The sequence below is a fragment of the Vigna angularis genome, chromosome 4 (genome assembly GCF_016808095.1).
Source record: "Vigna angularis cultivar LongXiaoDou No.4 chromosome 4, ASM1680809v1, whole genome shotgun sequence".
Taxonomy (NCBI): Eukaryota; Viridiplantae; Streptophyta; class Magnoliopsida; order Fabales; family Fabaceae; genus Vigna; species Vigna angularis.
The window spans coordinates 8217689-8234362 of NC_068973.1; the positions used below are offsets into that span (position 1 = coordinate 8217689).

The window sequence follows — 16674 nt, forward strand, 5'->3', positions numbered from 1 at the left end:
TAATAATTTATTGATAATTTTTCAACACGTCTTTTTCTATTGATTTCTCAGAATATCTCATCTAATTCAGCAACACAAATACGCAACTCGATATTGAAATAATTTATTTAGTGTTTTAGTTAAAAGATTAAGAAAAAAAATTGAACTTTGAAAACTTAAAATCGCAATAAAGTTAAATATGTTTTTAGAGTTATGAATTTTTACTCAAAATTAAAAATAATTTATGTTTAAAATTTTAATTTATTTTGATTTCAAATTTTAAAAGTAAATAAATATAAAATTTTAAAATCAATTATATTTATTTATTTTACTTGATAAATATATTTTTTAATTAGTATTAAAATAAAAATGTATCAAACAGTTGACAAATAATTAAATGTTTCCGTAAAACATATTTATCACGTAAAAAACATAAATTAACTAAAAGAATATATTCATAAATTTTTAAAACTTAAAAATCAAAATTTTTAATAAAAGCAAATTCAATTCTAAAATTAAGAAATAAAAAGATAATATACTTTGACAACATTTTTTAACATGTTAACATCATTTATATGTTATTTTGTGATTGATCTATATTAATGTTTATAATTATTATTATTAATTGTGAAGTAATTTTGAACCAATAACATAAAAACATGTAGATGATATTAAAATATTGTCAAAATATCATTATTCAAAATAAAAATATAATAAAAAAGAAATGAAAAATTAAAAGCACTTGGCCTTGATAATTTCACAGTGGCCCATGGACAGGTAGCCATGGCTACCAAAAGAGATAGAATAACGACGAGCGAGTGGGATGCACTGTCAAAAAAGCCACCCGTCACACCATATTACCACTTTACCCCACGATAAATAGATAGACCTTCCCACACCCGAAAATGGCATCCATAGTTGCTGCCTCCTCTGCATTCTCCACTATCCTCACTGCTCAATTTCTCATTCCTTCTTCTTCGTCTTCTTCTTTCTTTCTCAAAACACTCACTCGAAGGTCAACTGCGCCGTTACTGCGTCTTTCTCTTACGTCACGACGACCACTGCGCAACCTCATGGCTTACGCCACCCTTGGCCTCACTCGCCCATCCAACACCGAAACCCCCAAGGTTGAATTTCATTTCTCTTGATTTCAGTTGAATTTGAATTTGAATTTACTCTGACTTGACATAAACGTGTGGAAATGGAAGATTTCTTTCGCGTCGAAGGAGGTTGACGTGGTGCAATGGAAAGGGGACCTGCTCGCGATTGGCGTCACGGAGAAGGACTTGGCGCGAAACGCCGAAGCGAGATTCGAGAATGCGATTTTGAATTCCGTGGACTCGAAGTTGGACGGATTGTTGGCCGAGGCTTCCACCGAAGAGGACTTCACCGGCAAACCGGGCCAGTCCATAGTTCTCAGAATCGCTGGTGGACTCGGATCCAAGCGCGTGGCCCTGCTCGGCCTCGGCGCGTCCGCGTCCACCTTCGCCGCGTTTAAGTCTCTCGGTGAGGCTGTTGCTTCTGCCGCTAAGTCCGCCCAGGCTGGCCACGTCGCCGTCTCGCTTGCCTCTCCAGACGCGTTTTCCGTGGAGTCTAAACTTAACACAGCTTCTGCAATAGCATCTGGTATTTGTTTCTCTTAAGATCCGCCTGTAGCATTAAGCTGTCTTATTTGATTAAATTTTTCAATAAACTCTCTTAGAGCAAAACAGGAAGTAGAAAAATAAAAACCAAAATAGAAAGTTATTTGGATTTCAGTTAGGAAATTAAGTTGAGTTGGTGAAGAATAGTAACTCATTGACGCATTTAAGTTTACTAGAGTTTGAGGTGAACTTTGCTTCTAAATGAATCTGGAAAAAAAGAGAGTCAAACATTCTGATACAGTGTTCCATGGACACTGAGGTTTGTTTGGATGTTCCAAATGAAATCCAAAGGAATTGAGTTTCTCAAGTTAAAATTAACTTAAGATAACGTTTCTACATCAACTTCTGGCGAAGTGTATAATAGATTATAGGAAACGTGTTTTTCTAGTTCTTGTTCTTTCAAATACTTTGGATTGCATATAGACGAAGGTGGTCTCGAATTTATAAGCCACGTGGTGAGAATAAATTCACACTTTTTTGACAAGTTTTAGACCTGGATCATCATTATGAAAGTACAAATACCTGGGTCACTTTTGATCTGAGTACCATAGAAACAGATTCTTTCCTTGAATCTTCTAGTTAACACAAGAAGCTTTGTTTGTTTTGCTTTTTTATTTTTTGTTCTTATAAGTGCAAGTTTATCTAAATAGAGTCTATACCTTAATTGAAAGGTTGTGATTTTGAAATAAGATTGAGTTGTGTTGTGTGGCAGGGACTGTGCTGGGAACTTTTGAAGATAACAGGTACAAGTCTGAGTCTAAGAAATCGGCACTTAGATCAGTGGATATTATCGGGCTTGGGTCTGGGCCTGAATTGGAGAAGAAACTTAAGTTTGCAGCAGATGTTTCTTCTGGAATCATTTTTGGAAGGGAGCTTGTGAATTCTCCTGCCAATGTGCTAACGCCAGGTTCATATTAAACTAATGTTTATATAGGTCAATTTGACTAAACTTCTTGCCAAGCTCTATAAAGAAAGTAAAATAAATCAAACTTTTGAAAAAATTTAAAATTAATTCATATATCTCAACTTTAGTCTTGTATTTTTTGACCCCCAATGTTTTTTTATTTTTTTCTCATTTTCTTTTAATAATATTTGTCATGTGATGACAAATGATAGATGTATTTTAAGGTTCCGGCCTAACTGAGATGTTAAAATACAGTGATGCCATTTATAATAAAAAAACTTAAGACTTGACTGTGGAACTTTGGCAATTAAAAGGTTCTTGCAGATTGAAAGGTAATACAAGCTGGACCATGCATATGCATGCATACAGGGTTGTTAAATTCTACTGTTAACGACTTACAATTTTATGTTTCAACTCTATAACAGAGTAAACTTCTTACCAAGCTCTATAAAGAAAGTAAAATAAATCAAACTTTTGAAAAAATTTAAAATTAATTCATATATCTCAACTTTAGTCTTGTATTTTTTGACCCCCAATGTTTTTTTGTTTTTTTCTCATTTTCTTTTAATAATATCTGTCATGTGATGACAAATGATAGATGTATTTTAAGGTGCCGCCTAACTGAGATGTTAAAATACAATGATGCCATTTATAATAAAAAAACTTAAGACTTGACTGTGGAACTTTGGCAATTAAAAGGTTCTTGCAGATTGAAAGGTAATACAAGCTGGATCATGCATACACATGCACACAGGGTTGTTAAATTCTACTGTTAACGACTTACAATTTTATGTTTCAACTCTATAACAGAGTAAATGAAATAACAATATAAGTCAATACCAGATGCAATTGCCGTGATATGTGCATTATTTTGTAGTTTAATAAGACATGACAAAGATATTAATGAAATTGTAAACTGAATTCCATAAAATTATTCAAGTACTCCTACAACATTGGCAACAATTATGCATTTTGAGGCTAAAACAATTTGAAAATTTAGTCTTTTAAATTCTGTAGTAGAATCAAAGATTCTGTTAGTTTAATTATACTTGTATGAAAAATAAAGAGAGTTAACATGTTCTTATATGCTATGGTTGTAAGAATTTAAAAGTAGATTCAAGAGGTTCAACAACCATGTGTGTGGATCATATAATTCAAAAGTGAGAGGTTTTAACTTGACCACTTAATGTTGTGTTGACAGTAAATATTTATGCTCTCGTTTGACACCCTCTATATGTATGCATTTGTCCTCTTTTTGAAGAGGTGAATTCTCCTTAGAGGGAGAAGACACAAGTTGTAGCTGTTGATTTGAAAATCAGTGGTTGAGATTGTGACAAAATGCATGATATGCACATGTATACAAGTTATGAGCCTATATTTAAATATATTATCCTGGTTTTCTCATTGATGGATATAACTTCTTTCTCTCTAAAGTGAATTTCTCTGTTCTAGGAGCTATAATATAGACTAGAATATGGATGCACACGCATCCTTGGCTTTGAAGTAACAGGGCAGTTAGTTGAACATTTCAATGTTCCATTGCTACATGTGTGAGATACTTTTTGCATTTGAAGGAATTGATGCGTCCTCAATGAATTATTTGGCTCAGGGGTATTGGCTGAAGAGGCATCAAATATTGCTGCAGCATATAGTGATGTTTTTACTGCCAAAATATTAGATGCTGAGCAGTGCAAGGAATTGAAAATGGGGTCCTATCTTGGTGTCGCTGCGGCCTCAGCAAATCCTCCACATTTTATCCATTTGTGCTATAAACCACCAACTGGACCTGTAAATGTCAAGTTAGCATTAGTTGGAAAAGGTTTGACTTTTGATAGGTACTTGATTTAACCATGTCTCATTTTATTTTAGCTGCAACAGAAACATGCAATGAGATTTTCCCGATGTTATCCTCTGTGTTGATTTTGGGATTATAACTTTTATTGGTTATAAAGTTGTATATTGTCATTTCTCTGGGTGTTGTGTCCATGGTAGTCAGAATCTTATTCCACTTTGAAGAATCACACGATTCTACATTTCTGTCATGCCTTAGCAAGTTTCTTCATGCTTGGAGCTGCTGCTAAGCAGAATTGGTGATTTGCCCGTGTAGAATCTTAAAATTGGTGGAATAAAAGATTTTCCATGTTTTTTTGTGCGCCAACATTTAGCAGTGGGTCAAGTTTCTTTCTTTTATTTTTGGTTTTAGGATTTTGTAAACCTAATCATAAAAACCCAAGTCCCAAAACCAACTTTTCTATAACCCCAACACCAATAATAGAGGAAAGCATCTTCACTGACCTGAGATCACTGCTACTTCTTCAACCTCTATTACAAAATTTGCGGCCTCTCTCACCCAAGGCCCAAAAGCCTTGCCTGAACCTCAACAGTTGTTTTTTTCATCCTAATATGACGATAAATTGCCTTCACTTTGTTGAGGGCTCTATAGTCTATGCAAAAAGTGCCAGTTAACATCTTTCATTTTAATTAAGATTACTGGACTTGAATAGGGCTTTCGCTAAGCTGATTAATTCCTAAGGCCAACATATTCAACTTGTTTTTTAATCTCATTCTTTAGGATGTACGGCTACTTGTAAGGTCTTACATTCACTGGATATACACCTGTCTTTCTTTAGATTTTGTGGTTGATTTCTCTTGGAGGCAAACCCACTGGTACTTTGTTACTATTTTGTGGGTCAGAAAAGTGTGATTGGTACTTCTCTACTAGCATTTGTTATAATTGCTTCTGTTTTGTAGTTTCTGCATGCTCTGACTTTGCTGAATCTGGTTCATTCTTGGCTTCCACCATCCACAATAATGATGCCTCCGCCTTTGTATTCTTTAGTAATGCTTGAGAAGAAACCAAGATTCTAGATAAACCTGACCCCTCCATAACTTTAACTACATGGCCTTGCCTCATAAACTTCATCACTAAAGTTTTGCAATTTACCCTAACTTCTCCCAGAGTAGCCAACCATGCTACACCTAAAATGAAGCCTACCCATCATAACTCAAACAAGAATAAATCTGCTAAGAATTCGTACTCTCCCATCTTGACTGCAATTTGTTGGCAGCAACCTTGTGTTTTCCTTTTCTATTTCCATTTGCTAAAATTGTGTCTGGTTCCATTTTCAATCAGAATCAACACTTTCTTCCTTGAATTATTCCTTCTACTTTCATTATTTGGGTCAAATACCCTAAAAAAGACATGGAAAAATCCATCCATAACTTTAACTACATGGCCTTGCCTCATAAACTTCATCACTAAAGTTCTGCAATTTACCCTAACTTCTCCCAGAGTAGCCAACCATGCTACACCTAAAATGAAGCCTACCCATCATAACTCAAACAAGAATAAATCTGCTAAGAATTCGTGCTCTCCCATCTTGACTGCAATTTGTTGGCAGCAACCTTGTGTTTTCCTTTTCTATTTCCATTTGCTAAAATTGTGTCTGGTTCCATTTTCAATCAGAATCAACACTTTCTTCCTTGAATTATTCCTTCTACTTTCATTATTTGGGTCAAATACCCTTAAAAAAGACATGGAAAAATCCATCCATTGACACAAAGCATCTTTACCCCTGTCCCCTTCATCCCCACTTTCTAATTTTGCAATTTCCCCTTCACCATTTTCCAAAAGTAAATCCTCAAACTTCTCTTTAGATATCGATGTCCAGTTACAAATGGCAACCCACTGTAAAAGCATAACTTCTCATACTTCCTTCTAACATATTTTTTATATTATAATTCCTTGTGCTCGATTTTGTTGTTTGCGCCAATTGTTGTCTTCTAGATTATGAATTGTAGTCATGGCTTTAGTTCCTCCTAGAGAACCTTTACTTTGATAAGTCGAATTTGGCTTTGGGTTTGCCCCTTCCACTTGTGCTATCACTCTTGCATTGCCTTGGTATCTCGGATTTGCCATTGGGTTATGATTTTTAGCCTCCCCAAAATTCATTTAGGTAATGGGAGCAAATATTGGCTTAGATATTTTGTGGTAGACACGCCAAGAAATACCTCAACAATTGATCTTTCAACGTGATGATGTTTGTGACACTAACACAACTTCTTGTGCATACTTCTCCATAGTTCCTCTTTGTTGTACCACTGCTTATCATTCATACATTGTGCTCCTTCTTTTCCCTCTAGATCTCCATTCCCTCTAAATCTCCTCAGCAACACTAAAGAAAAATCTTCTAAAGATGGATTCTTGGAATTCTTCCTCCAATATCATCACCAATGAATGGTGTTTCCCTCCATGGTAATAATAAATGCCAATTTCATTTTCTGCTCTTGTAATCCATCCCAAGGGTTATTGCCCTAAAAACTGGGTAATCCCCCCTTTGGGCGTTTCACTTTTAGTTGTGCTTTCTTGGCCATTGTTGTCTCTGTTAGATAAATTGTGTACATGGGCTTGGGCCATCCTTCATTTATGCATTATTTATATACGTTCTTAAGTTGTGCAAATAGAATAACAAGAGGATTACATCACATGAATGTATATTGTTGCTCTCCACATGTAGATCTTAATCCGAATTCGTGCCTTCTTGGTGAACCCACTATTCATCGATGCCATTTTTTTTGTGGGAATTGTGTCTCAAAGTTGAATTTCGGCTACGCTTTTTCGTTGTACCTTTTGTAGAACTTCAACAGTTCCTATAGAACAAAATCACATAATCAGCTGGTTCTATTATTGACAAAAAATCTACTTCTAGGTATTGTGTGTTTCTTGGAGATAGTCTGGTAGCATGAAGAAGTAAAAAGCAAGATATAGTATCTCGTTCTAGTGCAGAAGCTGAATTTCGAGCTCTTGCTCAAGGAATGTGTGAAGGACTCTAGATGAAAATTATTTTGGATGACCTTAAAGTCAATATGGACAACCCTGTGCAACTACACTGTGACAATAAGTCTGCCATGAGCATTGCCCATTATCCAGTACAACATGACAGGACCAAACACATCGAGATTGATAGACATTTCATCAAAGATAATCTAGACAGAGGCTTTGTAATTACAACATTATGTCAACCATCTTACCTATTAAACGACCTCCTTTAATGAAAAAGATGCCCATGGTTGGTCCAAAGTTGATGCCCAAGTTTGTAGGGTTCTGAAGTCAACTCTTCATCCTTCCTTGCAGTAGATATTTTGAGCCCATGAGACATGTGTCGAGGTTTGGGAAGATGCTCACTAGTGATACTCAACACCTTTATGGCGTTTGATAAAATCTCAAGTATCATTACTCCTAGACATATTGATGGCTCTATGACGGAGTACTTTGCAAAAGTTCATGGTCTCTTGCATGACTTCAACAAACTATTGCCTCTTGTTGCCGCTCTTGCCTAGGATCTTTAACAACAACACACCTTCATGTTATTTGTCACAAAATTGTTCACAAAATTGACTGATGTCATGCTATGCCTGGTTGTCCTCCTTGATCAGCTATTGCTTAGGCAACCCCTCTATACCCCCTTATTTTGGTGTCACCCCCTTTGGTAGTTTTGGACCTCCAATTCTCTTCCACGATTTCCTCAAATGGTATGAAGAAAGTCAGACGTTAGTTTCATTAATTTTGTTGTACAAGCAAGCAATTCATTTGTTGGCCTCACTTAGTTCACCTCTCTTGGCCCTTGGGTCCTCCACTCTGGTGACACAAATCATATATCTATTGACAAGTTTCTTTTCTCATCTCTCTTCATTTTTGGGTTTTTGTCCTTTGTCACTATGGCTAGTGGCTCCCAATAGGGGTGGACAAAATGAATTGCCGAACTATACGGTTAAAAACTGCACTGAACCAAAAACAAGTTTGCCTGAATTGAACGGAAAATTAATTCAGACGAACTAAATTGAACTATTTACTGTTCTATCAAATTGCACTGAACTGCACTAAACTAGAATATGAATTGAATTGAATTGCTGTGCACCTTAACCTGTTTTCGAATTGCACTATTTTGAACTGAAATGCATTATTTTTGAACTTAACTGTACTAATTTTGAACCGAACTCCAATATTTTTGAATTAAAGAACTAAAGAAGGTAGTATTTACCCACTTCATTTATAATATAGGTTTCTCATAAACAAAAAAAAGACATAAAAATAAGTAAATAGAAAATATTTGTCTCTAGTGAAGAACATAGGTTCTTCCATAAACAAATGTCTTAATAATTCTATAACAATTTATCTTCGAGTAAAGCTTGGTTAATAAAAGTTAAGAAAATGACTTTTTTCTTTTACATTAAAGTTTAGAACTCTTCTATAGGACTACCTGTTGTAGATATCAAAATCATATTAGATATGCATTGATTCAAAAATGTATTTGAATGAGTTCATGAGATTCGATCTCATTGAATCTTTATCCTAATCAAGTTATATAATTTAAAATTTTAGTTATTTTAAATGTTGTGATAATTGCTTCATCGACTATTTCTAAGTCTTTGATAAAAAATTAAGAAACAATTACAAATAATTAAACACACATATCTATAAAGGTAGACAAAATTAATTGAACTGCACTGAACCGTTAAAAATTTCATTGAACCAACAAGTAGTTCATTTGAACTGAAGTAAACTACTTTTTGTTCTAACTATCTAAATTGAACTACTATTTAAAAACCTTGTAAAAAAAGAAAAATTAACTAAGTAGATAGAAAATATTTGTCTTCACTCAATAACATTGGTTCTCTTATAATATAATTCAACCGAATTACTATGCACCTTAACCTGATTCGGAATTGCACTATTGTTGAATTGAAATGCACTACTTTTGAATTGAAATGCATTATATTTGAACCGAACTGTACTTATTCTGAATCGAACTCCAATATTTTTGAATTAAAGAACTAAAAAAGGTAGTATTTACCCACTTCATTCATAATATAAGTTCCTCATAAACAAAAAAAAAGACATAAAACTAAGTAGATAGAAAAAATTTGTCTCTACTGAAGAACATAAGTTCTTCCATAAACAAATGTCTTAATAATTCTATAACAATTTATCTTCGAGTAAAGCTTGGTTAATAAAAGTTAAGAAAATGACTTCTTTTTCTTTTTCTTTTACATTAAAGTTTAGAACTCTTCTATAGGACTACCTGTTGTAGATATCAAAATCATATTAGATATGCATTGATTCAAAAATGTATTTGAATGAGTTCATGAGATTCGATCTCATTGAATCTTTATCCTAATCAAGTTACAATTTAAAATTTAGTTATTTTAAATGTTTTCATAATTGTTTCATCGACTATTTCTAAGTCTTTAATAAAAAATTAAGAAACAATTATAAATAATTAAACACACAGATATGTAAGGATGGACAAAATTAATTGAACTACACTGAATCGTTAAAAATTTCACTGAACCAAAAAATAGTTCATTTGAACTAAACTAAACTACTTTTTGTTCTAACTAACTGAATTAAATTATTATTTAAAAACCTCTAAAAAAAATGAAAAATTCACTTAGTAGATAGGAAAGATTTGTCTTCACTCAATAACATTGATTCTCATATAAACAACAAAATTAAAAAGTTGAGACGAGTCGAGTCGGACCAAAGGTTAAGATGGGCCAAATCAGGCAAAATGTCGAAACTGGTTGCGACTGAAATTCTCTTGAATTTAATCAGGACGGTCTTCAATCGAATTAGGCCAAGAAGGCCACACATGAAACTGAATCAAGTCAGTCTCGAGCGAAATTTGATCTAGTCGGCCGCGATCGAAAATCAGACAAATTTGGTTGGAACAATCACAGTCAAAACTTTCTCGATGCAGTCTTAATAGAAAATCGTCTGAGTTGGTCCCGATTGAAAATTGACTGAATTCGGTTGGGACGGCTATGACCGAAACTTAGTCGAGTTAGTCTTGATCAAAATTGGACGAATTTGACCGAGTTGGCACTGATTGAAAATCAGCAAAATTCGGCCAGGACGACCATGAATGGTTGAGTTGACCCCGATCCAAAATTGATTGAGTTCAGTCGAGTCGGGCACGACTGAAACTCGATCGAGTTAGTCCCAACCGAAATTCGACTGAGTCGGCCCTTGCCATAAATCGTCCGAATTTGACGAGTCAGCTCCAACTGAAAATCGACCGAATTTGGCCAACTCAGCCTCGACAAAAGTTTGGTCTAATTGGCAACAGCCAAACTAAGCTGCAACTTTAGAGACTCTCAAACAAGTAAAAAGTATAAAATGAATTAATTTTAAATTAATGAGTAGTTAACTGAACTATAATTTTAGAAGTTCAGTTTTCTAAAATTGAATTTTAAAATAGTACAATTTAGTTTTTTTTGTTCAATATAGTGCAATTAATTGATAGTTCGGTGCAATTAATTTTGCCGACTCCTAGCTCCCAAGCCACTCATGGTATTAATATTGTCCATCTTCTCCCTTCTCTTTCCATTAGCAACGTCTTTTTTGTCTTTCTTGGCCACTCCTCAAGACCACCCACCATTAGCTGCTGCTGAACTTGTTGATCAGATGGACGCTTTGCGACTATGATGATCCTGACATAGTTTTGTACGATTTGGTATAGCTTATAAAACTTTTGTACGTTTTGTAGAATAGCTTACATGCACATGCCCATTTTTGCTGCGTTAGACTTACAAAGAGTCTTTCTTGTTTATAAAATTAGTGTCTATTAAACTTTATTGTCTTGTTATACTTTGATCTGTCTCTCTGTCTCTCTTGTTTTTCTCTTGCTTGTAAAGCCTATAACAGGTAATAGAGAGAAAAGGAAAGAAAGAAAATAAAGGTAAATAAAATAACAAAGCCTACAATGGTAATAAGGAGAATGAAAATCTGAGCAAAATATCGAAAAAAAAAAAATTGAGCATGGCATATGTGTGATGTAAAATATAAAATATTATTATTATATTCAAAGAGGCAGATAGTACCATCCTCTTCTTCACTGATGCCTCTCAGTAGCATCATTCCAATCAAAGAGGCAACTGACGCATCTTTTCCTTTTCTTCATTTTTCGTCTATGATGCTTTGTTTGTTGAGTGGACCTGCACACCTTATGAATGATGCATGACAGTTGCAGAATCCCAAATTACACAATTCAGTTTCAAATCATTATTCTAAACAATTCCCTGTACGGTATGTATCCGGGAGGAAGATTTTCTCGAAGCCTTTCTAACTTTAATGACTAGGAATGATTTATATTCATTTATCAACTTGAGGGATAGTGTTGTAAATGGTAGATTATTAAGATAACAATATCCTCAATATCTCTATTAGTTAGGAAATTATATTGAGTCTTCCTCCTATTCGTCTAAGCATATTTTTATTCCTTATTTTATAAGTTTGATTACTACAAATAGAGGTAATGAAAGTGTAATTTGTGTGTTTGTGATTAATAAAATAACTCTTTATTTCCTTACACAGTTCAAGTTTTCCCATTACAATTTGTGGACAACTCGATGATTAGAGGGCTACAACTAACTTACCATTGTGGAATATGCTGAAATTGGTAGTTTAGGTGGTTTTATTGGATAGATAGATGATGGTGGACAAATGGAATTTCTCCTTTAGCTTCTTATTTTGATTTAACACTATAGTTGTTACAACTTTTCTTTGTTTTCTTTTGTTTTATTAGTGGTGGTTACAATATCAAGACAGGACCTGGCTGTATGATTGAACTCATGAAATTTGATATGGGCGGTTCTGCTGCAGTTTTTGGGGCAGCAAAAGCTCTTGGTCAAATCAAACCTCTTGGAGTGGAGGTGTGATGTCTATATCATTGTTCCCTTCTTTTCCTTTTATTATCACACATTGTTTTTTATCCTGCTGACTTTCAAAGTAATGGTTAAAGCCTCTGCTTGGTAAGTACTTGATGGTGACTTCGTATAAAATTTATTGGAATTTTTTTATCTCGTTTTAGATGTTCTGCAGTTAAGTAATAATTATGAATCGAGTGGCTACTTTGCTATATGATAATCTATTCTGTTGAATCCTTTTAAAGGTTTTGGTTACAGTACGGAGGTGAAAATCTTGTAGTACTAGTATTGATCACTAGTAGTCTATGCAGTTGTTTTGGTAGAATGCTCGTGTTTCTAATCTATCTCTTTAGCCCTTGCATGTTTTTTTGAATAGGATGGTACTTGTAGCTTCTTTGCATCCCTTTGCACAAAAAAGTACATTTTACATTTGTTTAAAAGTCCTGAATGTGCAGGTTCATTTTATAGTTGCGGCTTGTGAGAATATGATAAGTGGAACAGGTATGAGGCCTGGAGACATTCTCACAGCTTCAAATGGAAAGACTATAGAGGTCAGGATTTCATATTCTTTGTTTTCATTTATACATGTTGAGAGAGAGAGAAAACTAGATGGAAGATATGTAGTGGAAAAACTGTGTTGGCTACACAATGTCGTCCATTTTATATAAGATGATGTGGTATGCCTATAAATCATATTCTACTAAATTTGATTCTAATTAGATATTCTTATTATAGTCATAACAATTCTCATTAAATAAGGAAACAAAAAAAAAACATATAAAAGTAGAATAAATATTCGGAGATCATCTAAGATACTCTGAAATATCGGAAGATAATATCTTTAAATGTTTCTTATCTTTTTAACACCGCCCATCAAATTGAATTACTAAGCTTTAGTTTATCACAAGAAAATAATTCACTTTCTCGCAAATAAAAAAATAGTAAAAAACATAAAATTTGAGATAAAGGCAGGACTAGTGCAACTAGGCAAAAGCCGTGAGGGTGCAGGGGAGGGGCAATGCATCTGGGAAAAGCCAGGGCTAGTGAATCTAGAAAAAACTGGGGCCAGCGTGCTTGGGAACTCATCAATGGAATAGTGACAAAAGAATTAATAAATGCCTATCCAATACTTTAATAAATCTGATTCTTATAAGATATTTCCCATAACTATAAAGATCCCAATTAAATTAAATAAGGAAACAAATTAAAATATAAAAGAAGATTAAATCGTAATAGTTCATCTAAATTTTCTACGATTATATCTTTTGGTATTTCTTATATTTTTAACAATACACGTGCAAATTTAACTTACTATATATGTTATAGAGACAGAATGTTGGCCTTATAGGGTGGATTTTGATTGTTTTAACCATTGATCTTATCATTTTCACAAGAAAACATATCATAAGTGTTAGACACATGAAGTGCTACAACCTCCTCTTCCTACCATTGCTGAAGTTTCAATAACTTCAGTTGAATTTTCATCCTTCATCAATGTAGGCACATGGAGAAGTCTAGCGACTAAGCTATTCGTTGGAGGGATTTGATCATGTATATGATCAAAATCTGAATGCAAGTTTCTCTGAATTAGGTCCGTATATAACTTATCAAGTTTGTTGTTAGTGTCCTCCAATGAGTTAGCCAAGCTGCGACAAATCTTGTTTCGTCTTCTTGATGGTCAAGCTATCCAAAAAGTCACCCCCATGAGTTATCCCTCACACAAGCTTTGCATGTGTCGGCTTTGAGCCTCTATGCCCAGAACTTGAGTTTTAATTGGTGAAACTCTGTCAATATGGAGTCTTGATCCTATCTAGGAGGTCCTGATTTTCAATCTGAAGACTGTAGAGAAATTAGTAGTAGAGAAATCCACACTGATTAGAAATTTCAGTATAAGTGTAAGAGCAAGAGAATGAAGCAGATTTCTTCCTTTCTATTTTTTCTTTACCTTTCCCTGATATGTTTTGTTTCATTTCAAAATAATTAATTGTTCTTAATGAATTTTTGTAAATTTGTGCTATTACTAGCCATATCCATCGCAATAAATAAATACATTTTATGTAAATATGTGAAAGTCTATGCTTTCAAGTTTGACCAATGAGATCTATATAATTGCACTAGAGTATGACCTTGGTTTGATTAATCTCTTTTATAGGTCAATAACACAGATGCAGAGGGTAGGCTTACTCTTGCAGATGCTCTGGTGTATGCTTGTAACCAGGGTGCTGAAAAGGTATGGTGCTAAGAATCTGAATCTACAGTTACATAAATCATAATGTATTGGTGTATAGTTTAATATTTCGCAAGTGTTAGATTTGACCGATAACTATTTTATTTCTAATACAAGTTCTAGAAAATGTTGTAACATTTCTAATTTGTCCTGTTGAACTAAAGTTCAATTATTTGAATAGTGCTATTTTTCATTGTTAAAATACCTGCGTGTGCCGTTCCTGTATAGTCTGGAAAAACATTTATACAGAAAGTACTTTGTGAATTGTGTTTAGTAATGGCTGGTCGGTTGTCATTGTATTTTTTAATTTTGATTATGTAGTTTGAAACAACCTTACCACGTGTTAGTTGTGTAGTTTGGTTTTAGAACTCTAACAGGTTGGTTAACTGTTCTTCAGATAGTGGACCTGGCAACATTAACTGGGGCATGTATAATTGGTCTTGGATCCTCAATTGGAGGTAATTATTATATATGATCATTTTACCAATATTTGTTAGTACAAAAGATGCCCAAATTTATAGCTGCCAACTTAAACTCGTAATATCGTGGGAAAGAGGCGAGCTTGGGAGTTGGGGTGGAAGAACCTGAAAGTGACATCTGGAACTTGTGAAAGTTGCCGCACGATGTTGTCTTTTCCCTTGTTGGCAATTATATGCAAGGAATATTCATTTTCAGCTGATTATTGATGCGAACTATTGTTTTCGAAGGTGTGTTTACGCCAAGTGATGACCTGGCAAAAGAAGTTTTTGAAGCTTCAGAAGCGAGTGGGGAGAAACTATGGAGGTTGCCATTAGAAGAAAGCTACTGGGAGTCAATGAAATCAGGAGTAGCTGATATGGTGAACACTGGTGCTCGTCCAGGTAGTGCTATTACTGCGGCTCTTTTCTTAAAGCAGGTATGTGCTAATAGAACATTTTATGTTTTCATTTCTCTCTTTAAAATAATGGTTCGTTGCCGTTATGGGTAGTTATAATATTTAAGACAATAACAAATTTTGGTATAAATGCTTGTGATTCTTATTTTGAAGTGGGTAGGATGATACGAGAACTGACTGGACTATTGTTAGAGGAAAAAGTTTATGTAGAGACTATTTATGAAAGAACTTAATGGGAGGAAAAACAGATGCTTTTTAAATACTGAAGCGCATCTTAATTGGCTAGCTTTTATCTGCAATCTTCATGGAAATTTCTGGCACGGTTTTATAAAACAGTTGTGCTTTTTACAGTTCGTTGATGAGAAGGTTCAATGGATGCATATTGACATGGCTGGTCCAGTTTGGAATGAAAAGCAGCGCTGTGCAACAGGATTTGGTGTTGCCACTTTAGTAGAATGGGTTTTGAAGAACGCATCTTAAATGAAATCTTGTCCAATTGTAGTTTGTCCAACTGAAGGGATATAAAAGGTGTGGCATCTTTTAGGTCTATTACAGTGTATTTAAACATGTATGAATAAATACTGGTTAATCGACTTCAGTCTGTTTGTTAATACTTTTTGCTTCGGTGATTCTAGTTAATGTATGTTTATGGAATGAAATTCTAGGATTAAATATAAAACAATTGTAGGCTTTTATTTCATGAACCCGCACAACTTCTTGCACCCCATATTTTTTGAATGACCATTTTATCCTCTGTAAAAATAATTTCTGAATTACATATTTTGGAAAATTTTCGGAATAAGTTTTCTGAAATAAGATTTCTGGTTCTGGAACACGAATAAGCTTTTTGAATAGGATTTTCAAAACATCTTTTGAAAGGCATACAGTGTCTTCCGGAAGGAGTATTTCATAACAGTCTTACATTAAATGCGTTCTAGAAAGATGTTTGAATTTTCCTTTTTTTCTTCCTTTGCATAGCTTTTTCTCTGTTCTTTCTTTGTAGCAGCAGTGATGATAGAAGAGAAACAGTAATGATGGTGACAGTGACAGTGATAATGTAGTGCAATGGTGAAGGGTATGTTTTATATGTTAGTGTGGAATGCAGTTAGTAACTGTGGGGTATAAAAAACAATAGCTGCAGTTGTGATGGAGTCGAACCCCTGTATTGGGTATTGCTTTCTGCACCCCATCAATGTTTTTTAATTCCATTCCAATCATTCTGGTTTTTACTTGAAGTTGTCTGCTTTGTGGAGACTTTCCCGTGCATAGCTGTGTTGTGGTGTGTGGTCTCTGAAAACTATGGTGAATGTGTTGCTGTTGGTGAGGTCCAGGGAAGTGG

General features: G+C 34.3%; 1 protein-coding gene across 1 annotated transcript; it reads left to right on the top strand.

The window, feature by feature from the left end:
* The first annotated feature begins 746 nt into the window (after window positions 1–746).
* On the top strand, window positions 747–16057 carry LOC108331443 (leucine aminopeptidase 1). Its single transcript, XM_017566121.2, has 10 exons — window positions 747–1106; window positions 1188–1605; window positions 2335–2529; window positions 4136–4361; window positions 12114–12240; window positions 12690–12785; window positions 14387–14464; window positions 14859–14919; window positions 15169–15356; window positions 15687–16057. The coding sequence occupies exons 1-10, from the start codon at window positions 885–887 to the stop codon at window positions 15813–15815; spliced, it is 1740 nt and encodes a 579-aa protein (XP_017421610.1). The 5' UTR covers window positions 747–884; the 3' UTR covers window positions 15816–16057.
* The last annotated feature ends 617 nt before the right edge of the window (window positions 16058–16674 follow it).